The sequence below is a fragment of the Harmonia axyridis genome, chromosome 3 (genome assembly GCF_914767665.1).
Source record: "Harmonia axyridis chromosome 3, icHarAxyr1.1, whole genome shotgun sequence".
Classification (NCBI taxonomy): Eukaryota; Metazoa; Arthropoda; class Insecta; order Coleoptera; family Coccinellidae; genus Harmonia; species Harmonia axyridis.
The window spans coordinates 26,833,571-26,849,455 of NC_059503.1; the positions used below are offsets into that span (position 1 = coordinate 26,833,571).

At 35.7% G+C, this 15,885-nt stretch overlaps 2 protein-coding genes across 5 annotated transcripts in view; one reads left to right on the plus strand and one right to left on the minus strand.

The window, feature by feature from the left end:
* The window catches only part of LOC123675742 (relaxin receptor 2-like), a 139,341-nt gene that overhangs the window by 48,275 nt on the left and 75,181 nt on the right, over nucleotides 1-15,885 (minus strand). For all 4 annotated transcript variants that reach the window (XM_045611231.1, XM_045611232.1, XM_045611234.1 and 1 more), the window contains exons 4-5: nucleotides 9,906-9,989; nucleotides 9,669-9,855 (exon numbers count right to left, since the gene is read on the minus strand). In XM_045611231.1, coding sequence (XP_045467187.1) covers nucleotides 9,669-9,855; nucleotides 9,906-9,989 — 271 coding nt within the window. The remainder of the gene's footprint in view (nucleotides 1-9,668; nucleotides 9,856-9,905; nucleotides 9,990-15,885) is intronic.
* On the plus strand, nucleotides 1,284-7,784 carry LOC123675745 (facilitated trehalose transporter Tret1-like). Its single transcript, XM_045611236.1, has 2 exons — nucleotides 1,284-1,600; nucleotides 6,399-7,784. Exons 1-2 carry the CDS (start codon nucleotides 1,531-1,533, stop codon nucleotides 7,727-7,729), a joined length of 1,401 nt encoding a protein of 466 aa, XP_045467192.1. The 5' UTR covers nucleotides 1,284-1,530; the 3' UTR covers nucleotides 7,730-7,784.

Sequence of the window (15,885 nt, forward strand, 5' to 3'; positions counted from 1 at the left end):
TATTGCACAACTCTCAATATTATACAATATTATTGCACAACTCTCAATATTATACAATATTATTGTCCGTCTATGAGCCGCTACAGACGTACAATAATATTGTATCGGGTAACTCAAATTCATTGTCTATTGAGGGGATCTCAGAATCTCTTTGGTCTACAATAAAAAAACCTAAGTTTGTATTATATCTCCAAAACTAATTGAAATACAAACAATTTTTACGCTAATGGATTATACTGAAAAAAGTGCCTGCATAATGTTTTTGTTTCAAGTTTATAGCACCAGTAATGAAGATGTTATGAGAACTTTTCATTTCACCCCAATTTCCAATTTTCTCTAATAGCTTGAAAACAGTTGAATTTATAAAGTTTTTACCAAATTAATTCTATCAAAAATCGAAACCGAATATTTGACTTGAGTGAGATTCCCTCTCTAGAAATATTGAGAGTTATGCAATAATATTGAACGTGTGGTTCTGATATTGAAAGATGGCCTAATAAAGGGTGAGTCTTTGACTTGTACATATATTTCAACTGAAGATTCCTGAGGTAAAAAAAAAATTTCATTGGAGTTGACCGGACTTCGATAGAATTTTATGTTCGGAAAAGATTCATCACATCATTAAAAAAAACTGTATTCCGAAAATCTTCTCTTCGATTCCATTCCACTTGCCAGATATGACTAAAAATTATATTTCTTATGGATTTTCAACAGCCTGTATCTATTCAAGCGAGCCGTATTGAAAATCTTGATGAAGGAAAATAATTCGTTCTTCGACTTCAGTAATCTTGGGTTGAAATATAATATATGTACAAGACTCACCCTGTATACTGTACGAAATCAAAAATATTTGATATTTATTGTGCAATGTGGAAATATAATATTGCATCATCTATAGGTGATATTGCATATTGTGAACACCTCAATTTCTTTTGTTCGATCTATTTGCACAATATTATTGTACGTCTATGATCCGCTTATCAGTAATGGATTGCTTCATTTAGATGATATAATATTTTGAGAAAAGGTATTGCAAAGTCTTTTTTCGAAGAAAAAACTGTTAATGGACAACCTGATTTTTTTTAGTTTTTAATCGCCCATTGAAAAAAAGTTTTTTCCTGGATCCTCCACTCTATACAATTGTAGTTGTATTAAAGCGCATCCAAAATATCGCATTGACAAATTGCTTAATATCCCATTAATATTTTGGCATATTCCTATTTTATTACAGAAAATACGATAAATGTCGGCAAAAGGTTAAAGATTAGGCAGATATTCAATCGGAGAAAAACACTAGCGTAATGAAATCACGAAGTAGTCCTGATTTACGAGATTCTTTTCTAAACTTAGCGTCAGATTAAAGTGTTAACTAAACATCTTGAATCTCCGGCAAATATGTTTTGGGATTTTGAATATTTCTATGCCTTGAGGAGAATCGTAAGGAAATCAATGTGATGTTCACTTTCGCGGTCGCTGGGATTGGGAAACGATGGAATTGTGTTGAAGATTTATTTTTGAAACAAAGCAAAAATGGTTTTTTGGTTGACAGGATCTAAAAATGATGGTAGCGTACTGAATGAATACTTGGCTGTTATAGCAGGTGAGTAAAAAATAAATTTTGTTTATTTTGTTGAAAAAAAAAGGATTTATCATGCTTTCATCGAAAATAAATACGTACTTTTTGGATGCTAAAATTTTCAAAATTACATTTAAAATTTTCAAAGTAGCAAATAGAAAGGTTTATAGATAACCTTGCAGAATTGAAATTGTGTCATTTTGGTTGTCATAATACCACAGTAGTAGATAATAAATAGAAATCAGTAAACATCAAGAGTTATACAATAAAAAACAATGCCTTACATTGGATATTCAAACTATATACCTATTTCGTGCTCTTGGGACTCACAATATCCAAGAATGAACTTTTTTTAAACTGTATTACTTCTAATATGGTTGCCAATTTTTGGTGAAGTTCCTTCCTACTGCATCACTTCTTGCTTTGTATTTGTTGTATTTGACATCTAACTACTTGTCTACATTGATTGGTTCGTTGGATGCCCATATCAGCATCGATCGTCAATCATAGTTCAATCCTTTATGATATGTTTACATAAGTTTCTGGCTAGATCACTTGATTTTGGATGACTTCAAGGAATCCTCCAGTTTCTGGATACATTTCACCTGATGTGAGCCAATCGTTTGTTGCTTCAATGTCGACATGATCCTTGGAAGGGCTTCTTCCTCCATCTCTGCATTTATTATGAGATTGTCTGGTGGTTATATAAAACATGCTCCTAGTTCAGTTGTTATAGGATATAGTCTGCTCCACACAATGTTTGGTACATAGACCAGAGACGTACTTCCATGGTCTCTGAAGTATGTTCGTAGGCCTTCTTTAAATTAATTTTTTTCCTATGATGTCCAGAAGACACCTTACTTCTTTATATCTCGGCCGTGTTGTCCTATCATTTCTGCTTCTCGGAGATACCTAGTTGCTTTCGTCATCAAAGTTCTTAATTTGCGTTGCAGGTTTTCGATATCTGTTTTGCTCCATGGAACAATACTGAAAGTATGTTAGTTCTCCTAATGAACTTAGTCTTGAAGTATTCCTTCATTCTTTGATGATTGCTTCGTTTGTTTTGTTCCATTTCAAGTCATTTATGAAGATCATCCCATTCAATTCTTATATGTCTTTTGAGTTAGAAAGATTCATCTGTTCATCTTGAATTGTTCCTAGAACTATGCTAAGAGTACGTCACTTGTCCAATCCGAATATCCTTCCTACTTCCTTCGAAAACTTTTCCACTAGTTTGATAATAATTTTCAATTTTCCTTCAGTTGTTTCGAGGCTTAAGGAATCTCCCTGGAAAATTGCCCTCCTAATTGGAATCTGTTTGCCGTAGAAAGCTAGATGTTTGTTGTCCTATTGCACAACGCAAACTTCTGTAGTGTTTGGAAATCCTTCTGTAGGAGGTAAGCGACATCTGCTGTTGACATTTCCATTGTATTGTCTATTATACCACTTATGGATTCGACTAGCCTGCCATGAAGATACCAATACCTTTCAAAACAGAAGTCGTGAATTCTATCTAAGCCTAGGGATTTCTAAATGTGGGTGTCTTTCGATATTTCATGTAGTTCTTCGGACAAAATTGAATTATGCGGAATGTATTTTCTCTAATTCCGTGACTAATCCTTTCATTTTACCATATTTTGTAGAAAAAAAGTCAAGCGAGATTATGGCAGATTCCCATCAGATTTCATGGTTATACACTGATCAACAATTGCTAGGGATCACTCATGAACTTCTCTTCATTTGTATTTTTTTCAAGTTATCTCGTGAATATCTGTACATTAGATGTTCTCTAAGGAAAAAGTAAGATGTTTTGAGTTGATTATATCAAAGTCTTCCTCACTTCATCGGCTCTTGTTCACAAAATCGGTTATTATCTGTAGGCTGTTACAGGTGGAGTGAAAAGCAATGTGGTATTTGTTATTAAATCTGTTTTTTTCTCTCGTTCAAACACATAAGGTGACAATAATTGAAGAAATGAGAACAATATCAGCTTATCAGTCATGTCGAGAAGACGTTTGGCTTCTGTGCAACTGGACCAAATCATAAGGTGGATACAGGAAGGTTTGTCCCAGCGAGAAGTGTCCCGGCGGTTGAATGTTTCGCAAAGTGTCGTGAGTCGGGCTTGGAATAGGTTCATCCAAAACGACTCAGTAGCTTATGTTCATGGGGGAGGTCGGCAGCGCAGTACAACAGCTGCCCAAGATCGTCTTTTGATCCTCAATGCTAGGAGAAATCCCACTTACCCGTCGTCGCGGCTCAATAGATCACTGAGAGTTGCAACAGGAGTTCTAATTTCGAACCAGACTGTAAGACGACGACTACATGTTCGTGGTTTGAGAGCACGTAGGAGGGTACAACATCCCCGTTTGAATAGGGAACAGCGGGTTCATCGACGGCAATGGGCTGAGGAGCACCGCAATTGGACACTTGAAGATTGGAGCCGATGTTTATTTACGGATGAGTCTAGATTTCGTTTGGTCAACTCCGATGGACGTATTTTTGCTTGGAGGGAAAGAGGTCGAAGGTATGCAGAACAGTTTATGGTACCCACAACAGCTTTAGGCGGAGGTTCTATATGTGTATGGGGAGGCATTTGTTTGAACCAACGCACAGAGTTGGTTGTTCTGCAGAACACCACCATGACCAGCCAGAGATATCACGATATGATTATTGAACCCATAATTGTTCCGTTTGCGGCTGCCGTGGGCGAGAATTTCATTTTAATTGACGATAATGCCCGTCCACACCGTAGTCGTCTGGTTAATGAATCGCTAGAAACTCATGCTATTGATAGGATGGACTGGCCAGCTCGCTCTCTAGACATGAATTGCATCGAACATGTCTGGTCTGAGATGTCTAGACAATTGTCAACCTTAGAACAACCGATCAATAACCTGGAGGACCTTTCAAACGCTTTACGGGATATTTGGACGAATTTGCCCCAAAATTTTATAAATCGTTTGATCGAAAGTATGCCTCGTAGGGTAGAATGCTTGAGACGAGCTCGTGGGGGACGAACTAGGTACTAGCTTAACCGAAACTTCAGCCTTCTTGTGGTTTCATCATAAAATTTTTATGTTATTCAAACACAGAATTTTGAGTGTTCCTAATAAAGTCTTTTTTTCTCTCCAACTTTCCATTTTTTCATTCTTTTCTCAAGTGAACCATATTATCAACTGAAAATACTCTGATATCTGACTAAATTTATAATCTTGGAGCGAATATTTCAGAAATAAATTTAGAACAAGTAAGCGATCCCTATCAATTGTTGAGCAGTTTATTTTATTATTATATGTTGGTACTCGGAACCCTCCTGCCACGGATTTATCTATAACCTGTCAAATTTGTGATACAGAAAACTCTTCTGCCAACCCACATTTTTCAATGCAAAAATAACTTTATTTATGGAAATATTTCAATAAATATTCAGTGAATTGGAAAATGTATTTTCTCATACGATTTCTCTTTTGTTTTAACCCAATTCGCTTGAAAGTTAAAAGGGATCGGTGTTGGCAGTTCATTTCTTCAAACATTCTTTATATATCTTACGTTAATAAAGTTTATTTGACTATAAAAACAAAATGAACACTTCAAATAATATTGTTTTCATTTATAGTTCAGCGTTGTTTCTTCTCAGTCTTTTTTAGTATACACTCAGCATTTGTTTGGATTTGTCTGAAATTTTTTGAGCACTTTCATTGTTGGAATCATAGTTTGTATGTTGCAGGTGGCGATTTATTCATTGTTTTTTTAAAGTTTTCTCGACGATGAACTTTTTGCACATTGTGTGTCGGAGGCTTCGTATATTGGCTTCTATCCTTCTTCACCATTGGGCTTTATTAAATCTGTTTGTGGTCTGTTTGCTGATTTCAAGGTAGTGGCTTCACGCCAAATACTGCTGGTATTGTGGAGGCCGCACAGTAGATGACAAGATGCAATAATTCTAGGTTATGGTTGTTAGGAAAAAAATTGAGAATTTTCTCCTTGATCATCAAAAACTTGAGAGAGGTTTTTATATGCCCCTAGGAAAAATATGTTGATTAAGAGGACATGTGCCCTTCTTCTTCTCCTTATACTATGACATATATTTATTAGAGCAGATAATAATAGCTCTTCTTAACTTTCTTCTGAGAAACCAACGGTTGCAGCATACGCAACCAGGGAGTCATTGAGCATACTCTCGACAGAGGAAGAGTAGGACTAAGACAATTTACTTTTATAGCTTGAAATCAGTTGAATTTATAAAGTTGTTTTTTCCATCAAATTCATTCTCTCAAAAATCGAGCCCGAAAATGTGCTATTCATTCTTTTCTAACTCAAAGGAATTCTGAGATCCCCTCACTAGACAACGAATTTGGGACACCCGACACAATTACAACTGGGATACTCTGTATATTTCGTCGTCGCTCTTTTCTTACTGGTATCAAAACTGTGTTACCTGTGCGATAAAAAGTTTAAAAAAATAAATATGATAAAGAAAATGATGGACAAATTTTTTTCGTCTTTATATTTTTTTTCGCAAAAAGCATTCAGCCTGACTCTGGAATTCATACCTTCTAAATTTTTCTTACCCTCCACGTGAAAGCTCCATTATTTAGAGCTTCGTTAGATCTACTTGTAACCTTAATGTATTTCATGTCTAATTCTTGTATGCTCAACGTTTTTTCATTCTCATGACTGAATTCTTTTTTTGTTAATACGATAAGTCAAAATACTTTGTTCACTTTAATCTAATATGCTCTTATTATGGAAACCATTTTGACTTGATAACTCGATATCTGTGAGCAACATCTATTGATAATAACCTTCTTTCATCTTTCAGCATGTACAGCGTTTTTTACATTGGGTGTCCACCAAGGCTGGACATCCCCTTCCATACCGAAACTCCAGTCTCCTGAATACCCCTTCGAGATCTCCAATGAGGAAGCGTCTTACATCACCATGTTCGCCTCTTTGGGAGACATCTTTGGAGAAATCCTGTGCTCCATTTTCGTCGACAGGATCGGACGTAAGAAGACCATGCTTTATTCCGGTTTCCCCATCTTATTTTCTTTCATCTTCATCTACTTTTCCTACTACACTCCCGTCGTTCTTTACATTGCTCGTCTCCTAGGAGGAATTTGTTTTGGCGTAATCATGTCCATATCTCCAATATATACTTCGGAGATATCACGTCCAAGGATACGGGGAAAGCTGGGTGTTTTGGGAGCGTGCTCCTTTATCTTTGGTCTGGTGGCGGTGAACTTGGTTGGTACGTATTTGAACATACAAGAAACGGCTCTGATATTTGCCATTATCGCAATGGTATTCCTTTTTACCTTTTCGCTGATGCCCGAGACACCCTACTACCTTCTAATGATCAATAAGGTACAAGAAGCTGAGAAATCCTTGGTGTTCTTTAGGAGATCAACAAATGTTAAGAGCGAGCTCCAATCGTTGACTGATGACGTGGAGAGACAGATGAGCGAAAGGGGTGAATTTAAAGATCTCATTCTGAATGAAACAAACAGGAAGGCCTTGATTCTTATGATCTTTGCGAGGATTTTTCAACAGATGACTGGAGCTACTGTCTTTGCTATGTATACTCAACATCTTTTAAGCAGTATGGATGAAGTCTTCCAACCACATATCGCCATACTGAGCATCTACACCCTACAAGCTTTCGTAGTGTTGTTGTCTGGAAACCTCTCCGATAAATTTGGTCGTGTACCACTAATGGTTTGCTCAGCAGCATCTTGTTTCATCACGCTGATGCTTCAAGGCGGATATTTCACCATTAGAGATTTCACCAACTTGGGTTTACCATTATGGACACCAGCTCTTCTCTTGGCAGTTTACTATTTTTTGTTTCAAATCGGTCTAGGCTCCTTACTGAACATCATGCTAGGGGAGATGTTTTCAGCATCCATCAAACCCAAAGCGATCTGCGTGGTCAACATGACTCTTTCCCTCACCATTATGTTCACAGCTAAGCTATATCAGGTGTGTTCGGATTATCTACATATTTCTGTGTGTTTCTACATCTTTGCAGCATCTTCTTTTATAAGCGTGTTCTTCTTCAAATTTTTCTTCTTGGAGACTAAGGGTAAGACCCTAGAAGAAATACAGATGGAACTGAAAGGAGTTAAGAAGAGGCAAAGTGTTGTTGCCTAGAATGGGTCATGTTGTAAAAATGTATGTTGTAAAATATATGTAATAGTAAGTGTAATTGTTATTTATCCGACCTATGATCCATATCCAGTTGCAATGTATTCTGTTGTAAGATGGAACAATATTTAGAAGGGTTTGGTAAAAAAGGAAGAGTATTCTTCACCATCGCATCGTGATGGGTGATGGAAAATGGATTTTTTACAGTCAATCAAAGAAGTTAAAGTCAAATAAAGTCGATGACACATGGTCTGGCTCATAAGCAAATCCACTTATATGATGAAAAATGGGTTGATTCGTGAATAGCCTCAGAAGATGAACTTTTTTTATCGTAACTGTACTCTAGCTCTACCAGAAAGATAGGAAGAAGTTGTAGCTAACAATGGGTGATACTTTGAATGATTTATTTGTAACATTTTTTCAGAATAAAGTTGCATTTTCTTCAAAAAACATCCGGAAATTAGTTGCGGAACAAAAACAAATGTATCAAGAAGGTAGGTCTTAATGCATCTTCAGCGTAAACTCAACCACTTGAACCAACTTCTCAACCCTTTTGAGGACATTATCTATTTGAAAACAAATTACCTTATATTCATTTACTCCATTGCTACCTGATTTATTGAGCTTTTTACTGTGTAATTTTGAACATTATCTATTTAAAAACAAATTACCTTATATTCATTTACTCCATTGCTACCCGACTTATCGAGCTTTTTACTGTCGAATTTGGATGAAATTAGTATTTTCTTAAAAAAACTGACCTGATAAAACTGACCTCAAGCTTAATTAAGCTTGAACGTCAATACATAAACTGATTGTGTAATAAGCAGAGCTGCCTTTTAAGAAAGGAAAAGACAAAGAATAAAAAGATAACAAGTTACTAATAGAAGGAACAGGATAAAGTGTAGAAATATTGGAAACAAATATTTTCTCACATGATTCCACCCAATAAAGATTGCGTCATCTATAAATGTACCTATTGTTTGTTAGTTTGAGTTGATTCAGAAATGGACAAAATAAGTGGTATAACTGTTAACCATACTGTAAAGCAACAGCTGAAATATTTGGTTGAGGTAGAGTTAAGTAGATCGATGTACCTAAATAGTTTTCTGTAAAATGAATACAGGGTGGCCATTTGAAAACGAAACAGACGAGATTACAGACGAAATAAAGTTTTTCGATAGAAATGCTCGGACAGGTCGATTTCTGTTTCGAGGGGGACAACTTAAGATGTAGGTTACGGACGCATAGCGCTTCAACCCTTGCTACTACAACCCCCACCCCCAATTTTTGAATAGGGAAGATGGGGTGAGTGATATCTCAATTTAAAGGTATTTTTATACTGATTTCAGCACAGTAATTGTTTTTTCATTTTATGCATTAGTTCTCGAAATATTCATGCGTTAGTTAGTTAGGAAGGAAGCCACAGTCATGGTTGTTTTGAAGCTCAAAATGTCGATTACTACAAGTGCCATGAAAACACCACTTCATTTTCAAATACTTAGTTAAGAATATTTCGAGAACTAATCCATAAAATGAAAAAACAATTACTGTGCTGAAATCAGTATAAAAATACCTTTCAAATGAGGTATCACTCACCCCATCTTTCCTATTCAAAATTTGGGGGTGAGGGTTGTAGTAGCAAGGGTTGAAGCGCTATGCGTCCGTAACCTACATCTTAAGTTGTCCCCCTCGAAACAGAAATCGACCTGTCCGAGCATTTCTATCGAAAAACTTTATTTCGTCTGTAATCTCGTCTGTTTCGTTTTCAAATGGCCACCCTGTATATCCAAATTCATTCGTTGAATATAATATAGAATTTCACGTAGCTACTCTTATTGTTAGAATAACTGTATATAGTGAAAGTGCGATGTTATTTTCACCTACTTCGGATATAGAGATAACGCCTACATTAGAATGAAATAAACTCCAAATCTTCACTTACAATTTCTCGATATCTTTGTCGTACAATCCCCTGAAAACGTTCCTTGACAATGTGTTGAAATCATTGTGGGTAAAGTCCAAGATCTCTATCCCCCCGTTTGGAATGTCGGTCGGAACTACGTTCAGCCTCCTCATGTGACAAAAGATGTCCCTCCTCTCGCACACACAAGTTCCATTATAGGTGAGAGCTATAAATGCAGAAATAAGGGTGGAATCTCTGGCTCATGTTCGGACTTACTGCAGTTCTTATCGTCGTCGTCATGAATGGCCGAAAGTCTTTTGCTGACCAGGCTGTCGAAGTACTCGTCTAGAGGATTGTCGTCTGAAAGATTAAATGAGAGGAATGAAATTTAAAGAGCAAGAGCGTATCTACGGGGGATTGAATCGAAAAGTTCGGTATATTCTCTTACTTCTTTGAAGGACTTTCTCTCAAATTTTTCACAGGAGTATTATATAATTTTATTGTCAAATTGACAGTTGTAGATAATTATCGGAAAAGCTCAACAGAACCTCACTTACCGCTTTCAATCTGAAGAACACTTCAGGTAAGTGGCCTTTATCAATTAGTTTAGTATAGAATCAAGGCCGGCGCGAGCAATTCTGGCGCCTGAATCAAAAAATTTTTTGGCGCCCATTCTGAAAAAGTATCAATAAACACCCTCCCTCCCCAACAAAGAACATCACCTGCCCCGATGATAATTCGCCATTTTTGATTTCTCTAGCGTTTTTGCTAATCGTTTCTTTCTAAAGTCGTTTCCACTGGGTCTCTTTTTTTTTTCGAACATTTGTACCTACAATAAATTCCTGGATTTCTTCGACGCTGATGAACAATGCGTAAGTAATATATCTGATTCTCACATTCACAAGACATTGCGTACGATCGATGAAAGATTACCTATCACACCACAAGATACAAAGGGCGGTTATGCATGCAAAGCTTCGAAAACTAAACGGGATTAAAAACATATGTTCCGCTGAAAACATTTAGCATTTATTAGTTACTAGTTTCGAATGCAGAATCGTAGGAATTTACCATATCTTGAATGTGTAAACAACTTCCACGTAATTCGAAGTGTTGTTTTTCGTCTTTGTGAAATACATTCCATCCCTCATTCAATTAGGGTAATAGGAAATGCTGCTTATATTGGTTGGGTAGCCATGTGTTATTAATTGAACAGGCGGCTTAGTGAAGACGGTTTGGAGATTTTTATTGCAGATAATGTTGATAAACGCAGCGAAGCGGACCAACCTCATGTTGTTTCTAAGAATCAAGACTATATTTTTTCAGAAATATGAAAGGGTGGACACAAACTGGGCTAAATTGCCGCCCTTCGAAAAGAGGCGCCTGAAACAGTCGCTTCACTGCTTCATCCATAACGCCAGCCTTGAGTAGAATACATAGCTGGAAATATGTTACTTATGAACCCATTTAAATGCTCACAAAAAAACATGTCGGATGCACAGGTTGCATTTGAGAATAGAATTTGTTGAAATATACCAAAATATACTCGTATTTCGATGATGCATAACTCGAGACTATTGCATTGATGAACAGAAAACGTTATTAACCTTCTGGGTATAGTTATTAACATGTGGGAAGGCTAACGAGGGTAATTATTCATAAAACAAATTATAGAAGGATAAGGACAGTCCCTCACAGAAAAGTGCTAACCGTAGACACGTGTTTCGGGCTTTCGGCTCTCATCAGTACGGTGAACAAGTGTTAGGATGAGCAACACTTGAAAGAAACAACAAACAAACGGAGTCAATAAGAGAAGCCAGCCGTCCATTTTTTTTCGGGAAACAACCAACATCACCATGTGGGAAGCTGTAGTTATCTGCGTGACATCCGAGTCCAGGAATAATAACATGTGAAAAGGCTAACGAGGATATTCATAAAACATAATATAAAAGGACAAAGACTGTCCCTCACAGAGAAGTTTTCATCAAATTGTCAAGAAATTTCAATCGCATGTTGGATGGGATCGACCTAGAAGAAATAATTATATTTTGTATTTCTTTTGGAACCGTAGATATTTCCCAGTGCAGAAAATATTGATGAAAAATAAAACATTATAGCGCTCACCTTCTTTAATCTAATTCAGAGTCCTCAAATCAAAAAGCAAATCGAAAAATTCAGACTATGCGAAAACTCACTTTGCACATACAACACGATCAGAAAATATTATAATATAATGGAATGAGGTATGAATTTGAAAAAACTTCTTATATTTCTTAAGAAGGATAAGTTGGAAATGGTGAAATGAAATCGTTTCTCGTATATTTTGCATTTCATTCTGAGGAATCAACATTCTGATTGGAAAACTGAAAAAAAATCTAGAAGCGACCCCAAATAGGCAATAAATTTCAGCAAAGTTTAGCAAAGTGAACGCCTACAAGGCTAATGAGTGCATCTTTTTTTTAGCGTCAATAACTCGTAAACAGCCCTTTGAGGGAATCACACGACATCTGGATATTTATGATTATAATGAATAATGCGACAGCTTTGATGGTCTTTGATGCTGACCGAATTGAATCTCATACGGAATTTCTGCATTTTTAGATTTTTGTTGTACAAGCATGAAATGCCGCCCTTGGCGATCGCCCACTCTGCCTTCCCCCTGGCGATAGCCCTGAATGAACGAAATATGTTAAAAATCGAAGGAAATATAACAGCGATAAAATGGCGCATTCCAGTTTAGCAATTCCTGATATATGTATTCCTGATGAGGATAGATTGCTCGATAAGCTTGAGATCCCGAATGAGATTGATAACATTCAGGATATCTCAGGAACAATGCTGCAACATTTGATTTTGCTATAGAATGAAGTGTCATAAGAAGTAAGTGAAACGCTCTCAAAACGTGAGAAACCAAACGTGCTTGAACCTATGTTGTATCAAAAGATATGAAATTCGTTGATATTTTCATTATATTCGGACGCTGTTAACAGATGTGATTTTTCTGATGGATATTGATTAAACATTTTTTTTAATTCTCAAAACTGAAATATTATATATATTTCTTTAATCGATACTATTCCGAAAAGCCACTATCGATAAAAAGGAACGCAACAACGAGACAATTTTCCAAATTAGTGAATAGAACTGAAAATGAACGGTCTCATTTCCAAATTTTGTTTCTCTAACTTGATGCATTTCCAAATTCTGTCTGAAGCCCAAAGTTTTCGAATTCATGATCATTTGCCTATTCGTAAAACTTCTGTTTTTTTATATTAAGACTTCAGTAACCAACATTGTGTAATAGTAGGCTACACGCTATCCGTGTTAAAACCTATTCTTCTACTTGAACTCCTTATAAATAGCACTGTCTTCTAATTGGACTCATTTCAGCTAAGCTAATTCGAAGGAATTTTTCCATTTGAATAGGCTAATGACTAATTCGTATTTCGGTGGAAATTCCATTAGCGTGAGAGTAAACAAACATATCAAACGATAATTTATGATCATAAAACAACAGTTATCACGATTAAGGGAAGAATTTTGGTTTGGGTTGAGGTGAGTTCACGCCATTTCTAGGCGTGCTGTTGACGTTGAATATTGTCTGATTCCGAGAATCCGGGATATGTAGGTATTGTTCTCATCAGTTACGCAAACCATAAATCGTATTTCGGAATTAGGTTGAAATTTCAGTGCAAAATTGAATCATATTGTTGACTACTATTTAGCGGATGTGGAATGGCAACGTACATCTGCAACAACATTCGTAGATTATTAATCGACACTGGATTCATTCGGGATTCTAAGGAGTAGAACTTTCAAGACAAAAAAATATTCAAAATCACAGCAGCACAGATGTATTGAATTCATTACTTTTATTTTGAAACTTTTTCATGAATTGTTCGGAATATACTTCCTTGATTTTTAGTCTTTGAACCAATATTGAGTTTTCGTACTAGGAGAATCAATATGGTATTTGAAACGATTTTCATAGTTTCCTGGAGGAACTATTTTTTAATTTTTGAGCGTTCGTTACTTGACCAGATCTCTCCATTATTTTGTCACAATGTCTGATGTATTTTTTGAATTATTAGTTGAATTATTCAAATTCGAATTTGTCCAGCCGTAAATATGGTAAATCATAAACGAAAAAATCTGGAAACTTGAAATTTTCAGGGTTAGTTGTTATCTCGTATTCCGCGGTTAAGTTTTTTAATTGGCATGATCCGACTAGGGGTTCTGTATCTTTATGGCGGTTCGCAATTTTGTTCTCTTAATTCTTTAAAAACTGCAGATTCGATCGAGATGAAACTTTGTATCTAAACCTATATATAAAATTGACATTTCAAGCGAGTTTTCCATTTACCATAGAACTGAAATAGTACTTTCCTGTCTCGCCAATTAACCATATTGTATGACTAACTGTTTTTTTCCTAGCTCAAATCATATCAGAATTTGTGTTTGAGACTGAGAAAATTCGATTATATAAGCCATTTTGTCAGATTGGAAGGTTGATTGAACATGAGCAAGTGAGATCTGTTTCTTTCAGGATATTCTCGAAAAAAAAAATTCAGTTTACCTTTACAATAAAATAACCTTCAGATCTGAAATTCATAAAATCAATATAAGCTCCAGAGGGCAATTATCAATACCGAGACACTCTGTGCCGATATTCGAGAGCTCATTTTCATATCCAATCGTTTATGTTATGATTAAATTACCTTTTGAAATATAAAAGATCAGATCATAAGGTGATTCAAAGTTACCATACAGGGACTAATATTTAATGTTGTGCCTTTGAATATTTTTTCCTTTCTGCATAGACAAGTATTCCCAATATCAATTTGGATTTTTCTTTTAATTTTTCATTCTGTAACTCATTTAACTTCAATTAGTTTTAGTTAATTTTTTTGTTTATTCATTTTATTTCTGTTTTTTTTTTCTGGGTTAGGTGGAAGAGCAAAAATTTCAACAGGAGTGACCTGAAACCCTGCCTTTTACTAGATATGTACTTTGATTTTCAATTTATTGTAATATAGTGGTGTTTTCTTCAATAACGACAGCATATACAGGGTATTCCTACATTGAAGGTACAAACAAGAATGACAGATTCCTCGGATCATTTTAAGGAAAAAGTTCAATAAACGTGGCCTGCAAACGCTTTGTTTTTGAGATCCATTGTGAAAAAGTTAGTTTTTTCCCCTTCATTCGATATTTTACTTGAAATTTGCAATTAAATTTATTTCTGGTTATTGTCCTGGACTAGGATGTCACGAAGCGAGCTATAGCTGCCTACATGATGACGTTGGTTGTTGCCCTGATCACCATAGGTTCTGTCTGTTGAAACCACAGGTGAATGGCTAGCTTCTGTTGTTGACTCCGTTTATTTGTTGCTTCCCACCAAGTATTGCTCATCCCAACACTTTTCACCTTACCGAAAGAAGGGCCAAAAGCCCGAATCACGTGTTTACGGTTTGCACTGCCCCTTGAGGGATGTGTCCTTGATCTTTTTCTTCGTTTTCAAACAAAATCCTTCATTATTCCTTCTGATTGATTCCAATTCGAAGTTTTCATCATGTGCAATGCTAACTTCGAATGCAAATCTACTGGGTGATATTTTTCTGGAGCAGTGCCCACTTTTTTTCTCCAGAACTTTTTTTGTTGGACCACTGGTTGTACAGAAAATGTGAAGAGAAATTTTGATCCAGCACTACACTTTTTGGTTTCTTGTAGTTTTTTCGTATCTGCTATCGATTTCGAGAACAATATTGAACAATTCTTTAGTAATCCTCAGGAAATCCAAATTAATATAAAGATCCAGTTAGTAACCTATGATGAATAAATAACTTTTGGTACTTATCTATCCAATCTATAGCAAATATTAATGATAAACTGGTATGATCATCACAAAAGGAAGAATTACAAGAAACACCTTGTATCTTGAAAACAAAGAGTTTGCGGGACCAAGTTTACAGGACTTTTATTCTTAAAATCATTCAAGGAATCTCTCATTCTCCTTTGTAGCTCCAATTCACGAACCCCCAGTATAGGTATATAGTCTTCATTGAAGAAAACAAAATAATATTTATCAAATTGTATTGGATACTGCAATGACATTATAAGCATGGAAATATGATGCAGGTATCAATTAAATAAAATAATACTATTAATAACATTTGGATTAATAACGTCAATTTTTTCATTCATTATACCGGAAATAAAACGGAAAATATCAGAGAGATGCCATAAAAAATAATAA

Bases quoted from the DNA above. Each gene is read 5' to 3' on its own strand.
- LOC123675745 (XM_045611236.1), top strand. From the start codon at position 1,531: ATGGTTTTTTGGTTGACAGGATCTAAAAATGATGGTAGCGTACTGAAT. The intron at 1,601-6,398 runs GTGAGTAAAAAA...TTCATCTTTCAG, and splicing joins ATACTTGGCTGTTATAGCAG to CATGTACAGCGTTTTTTACA.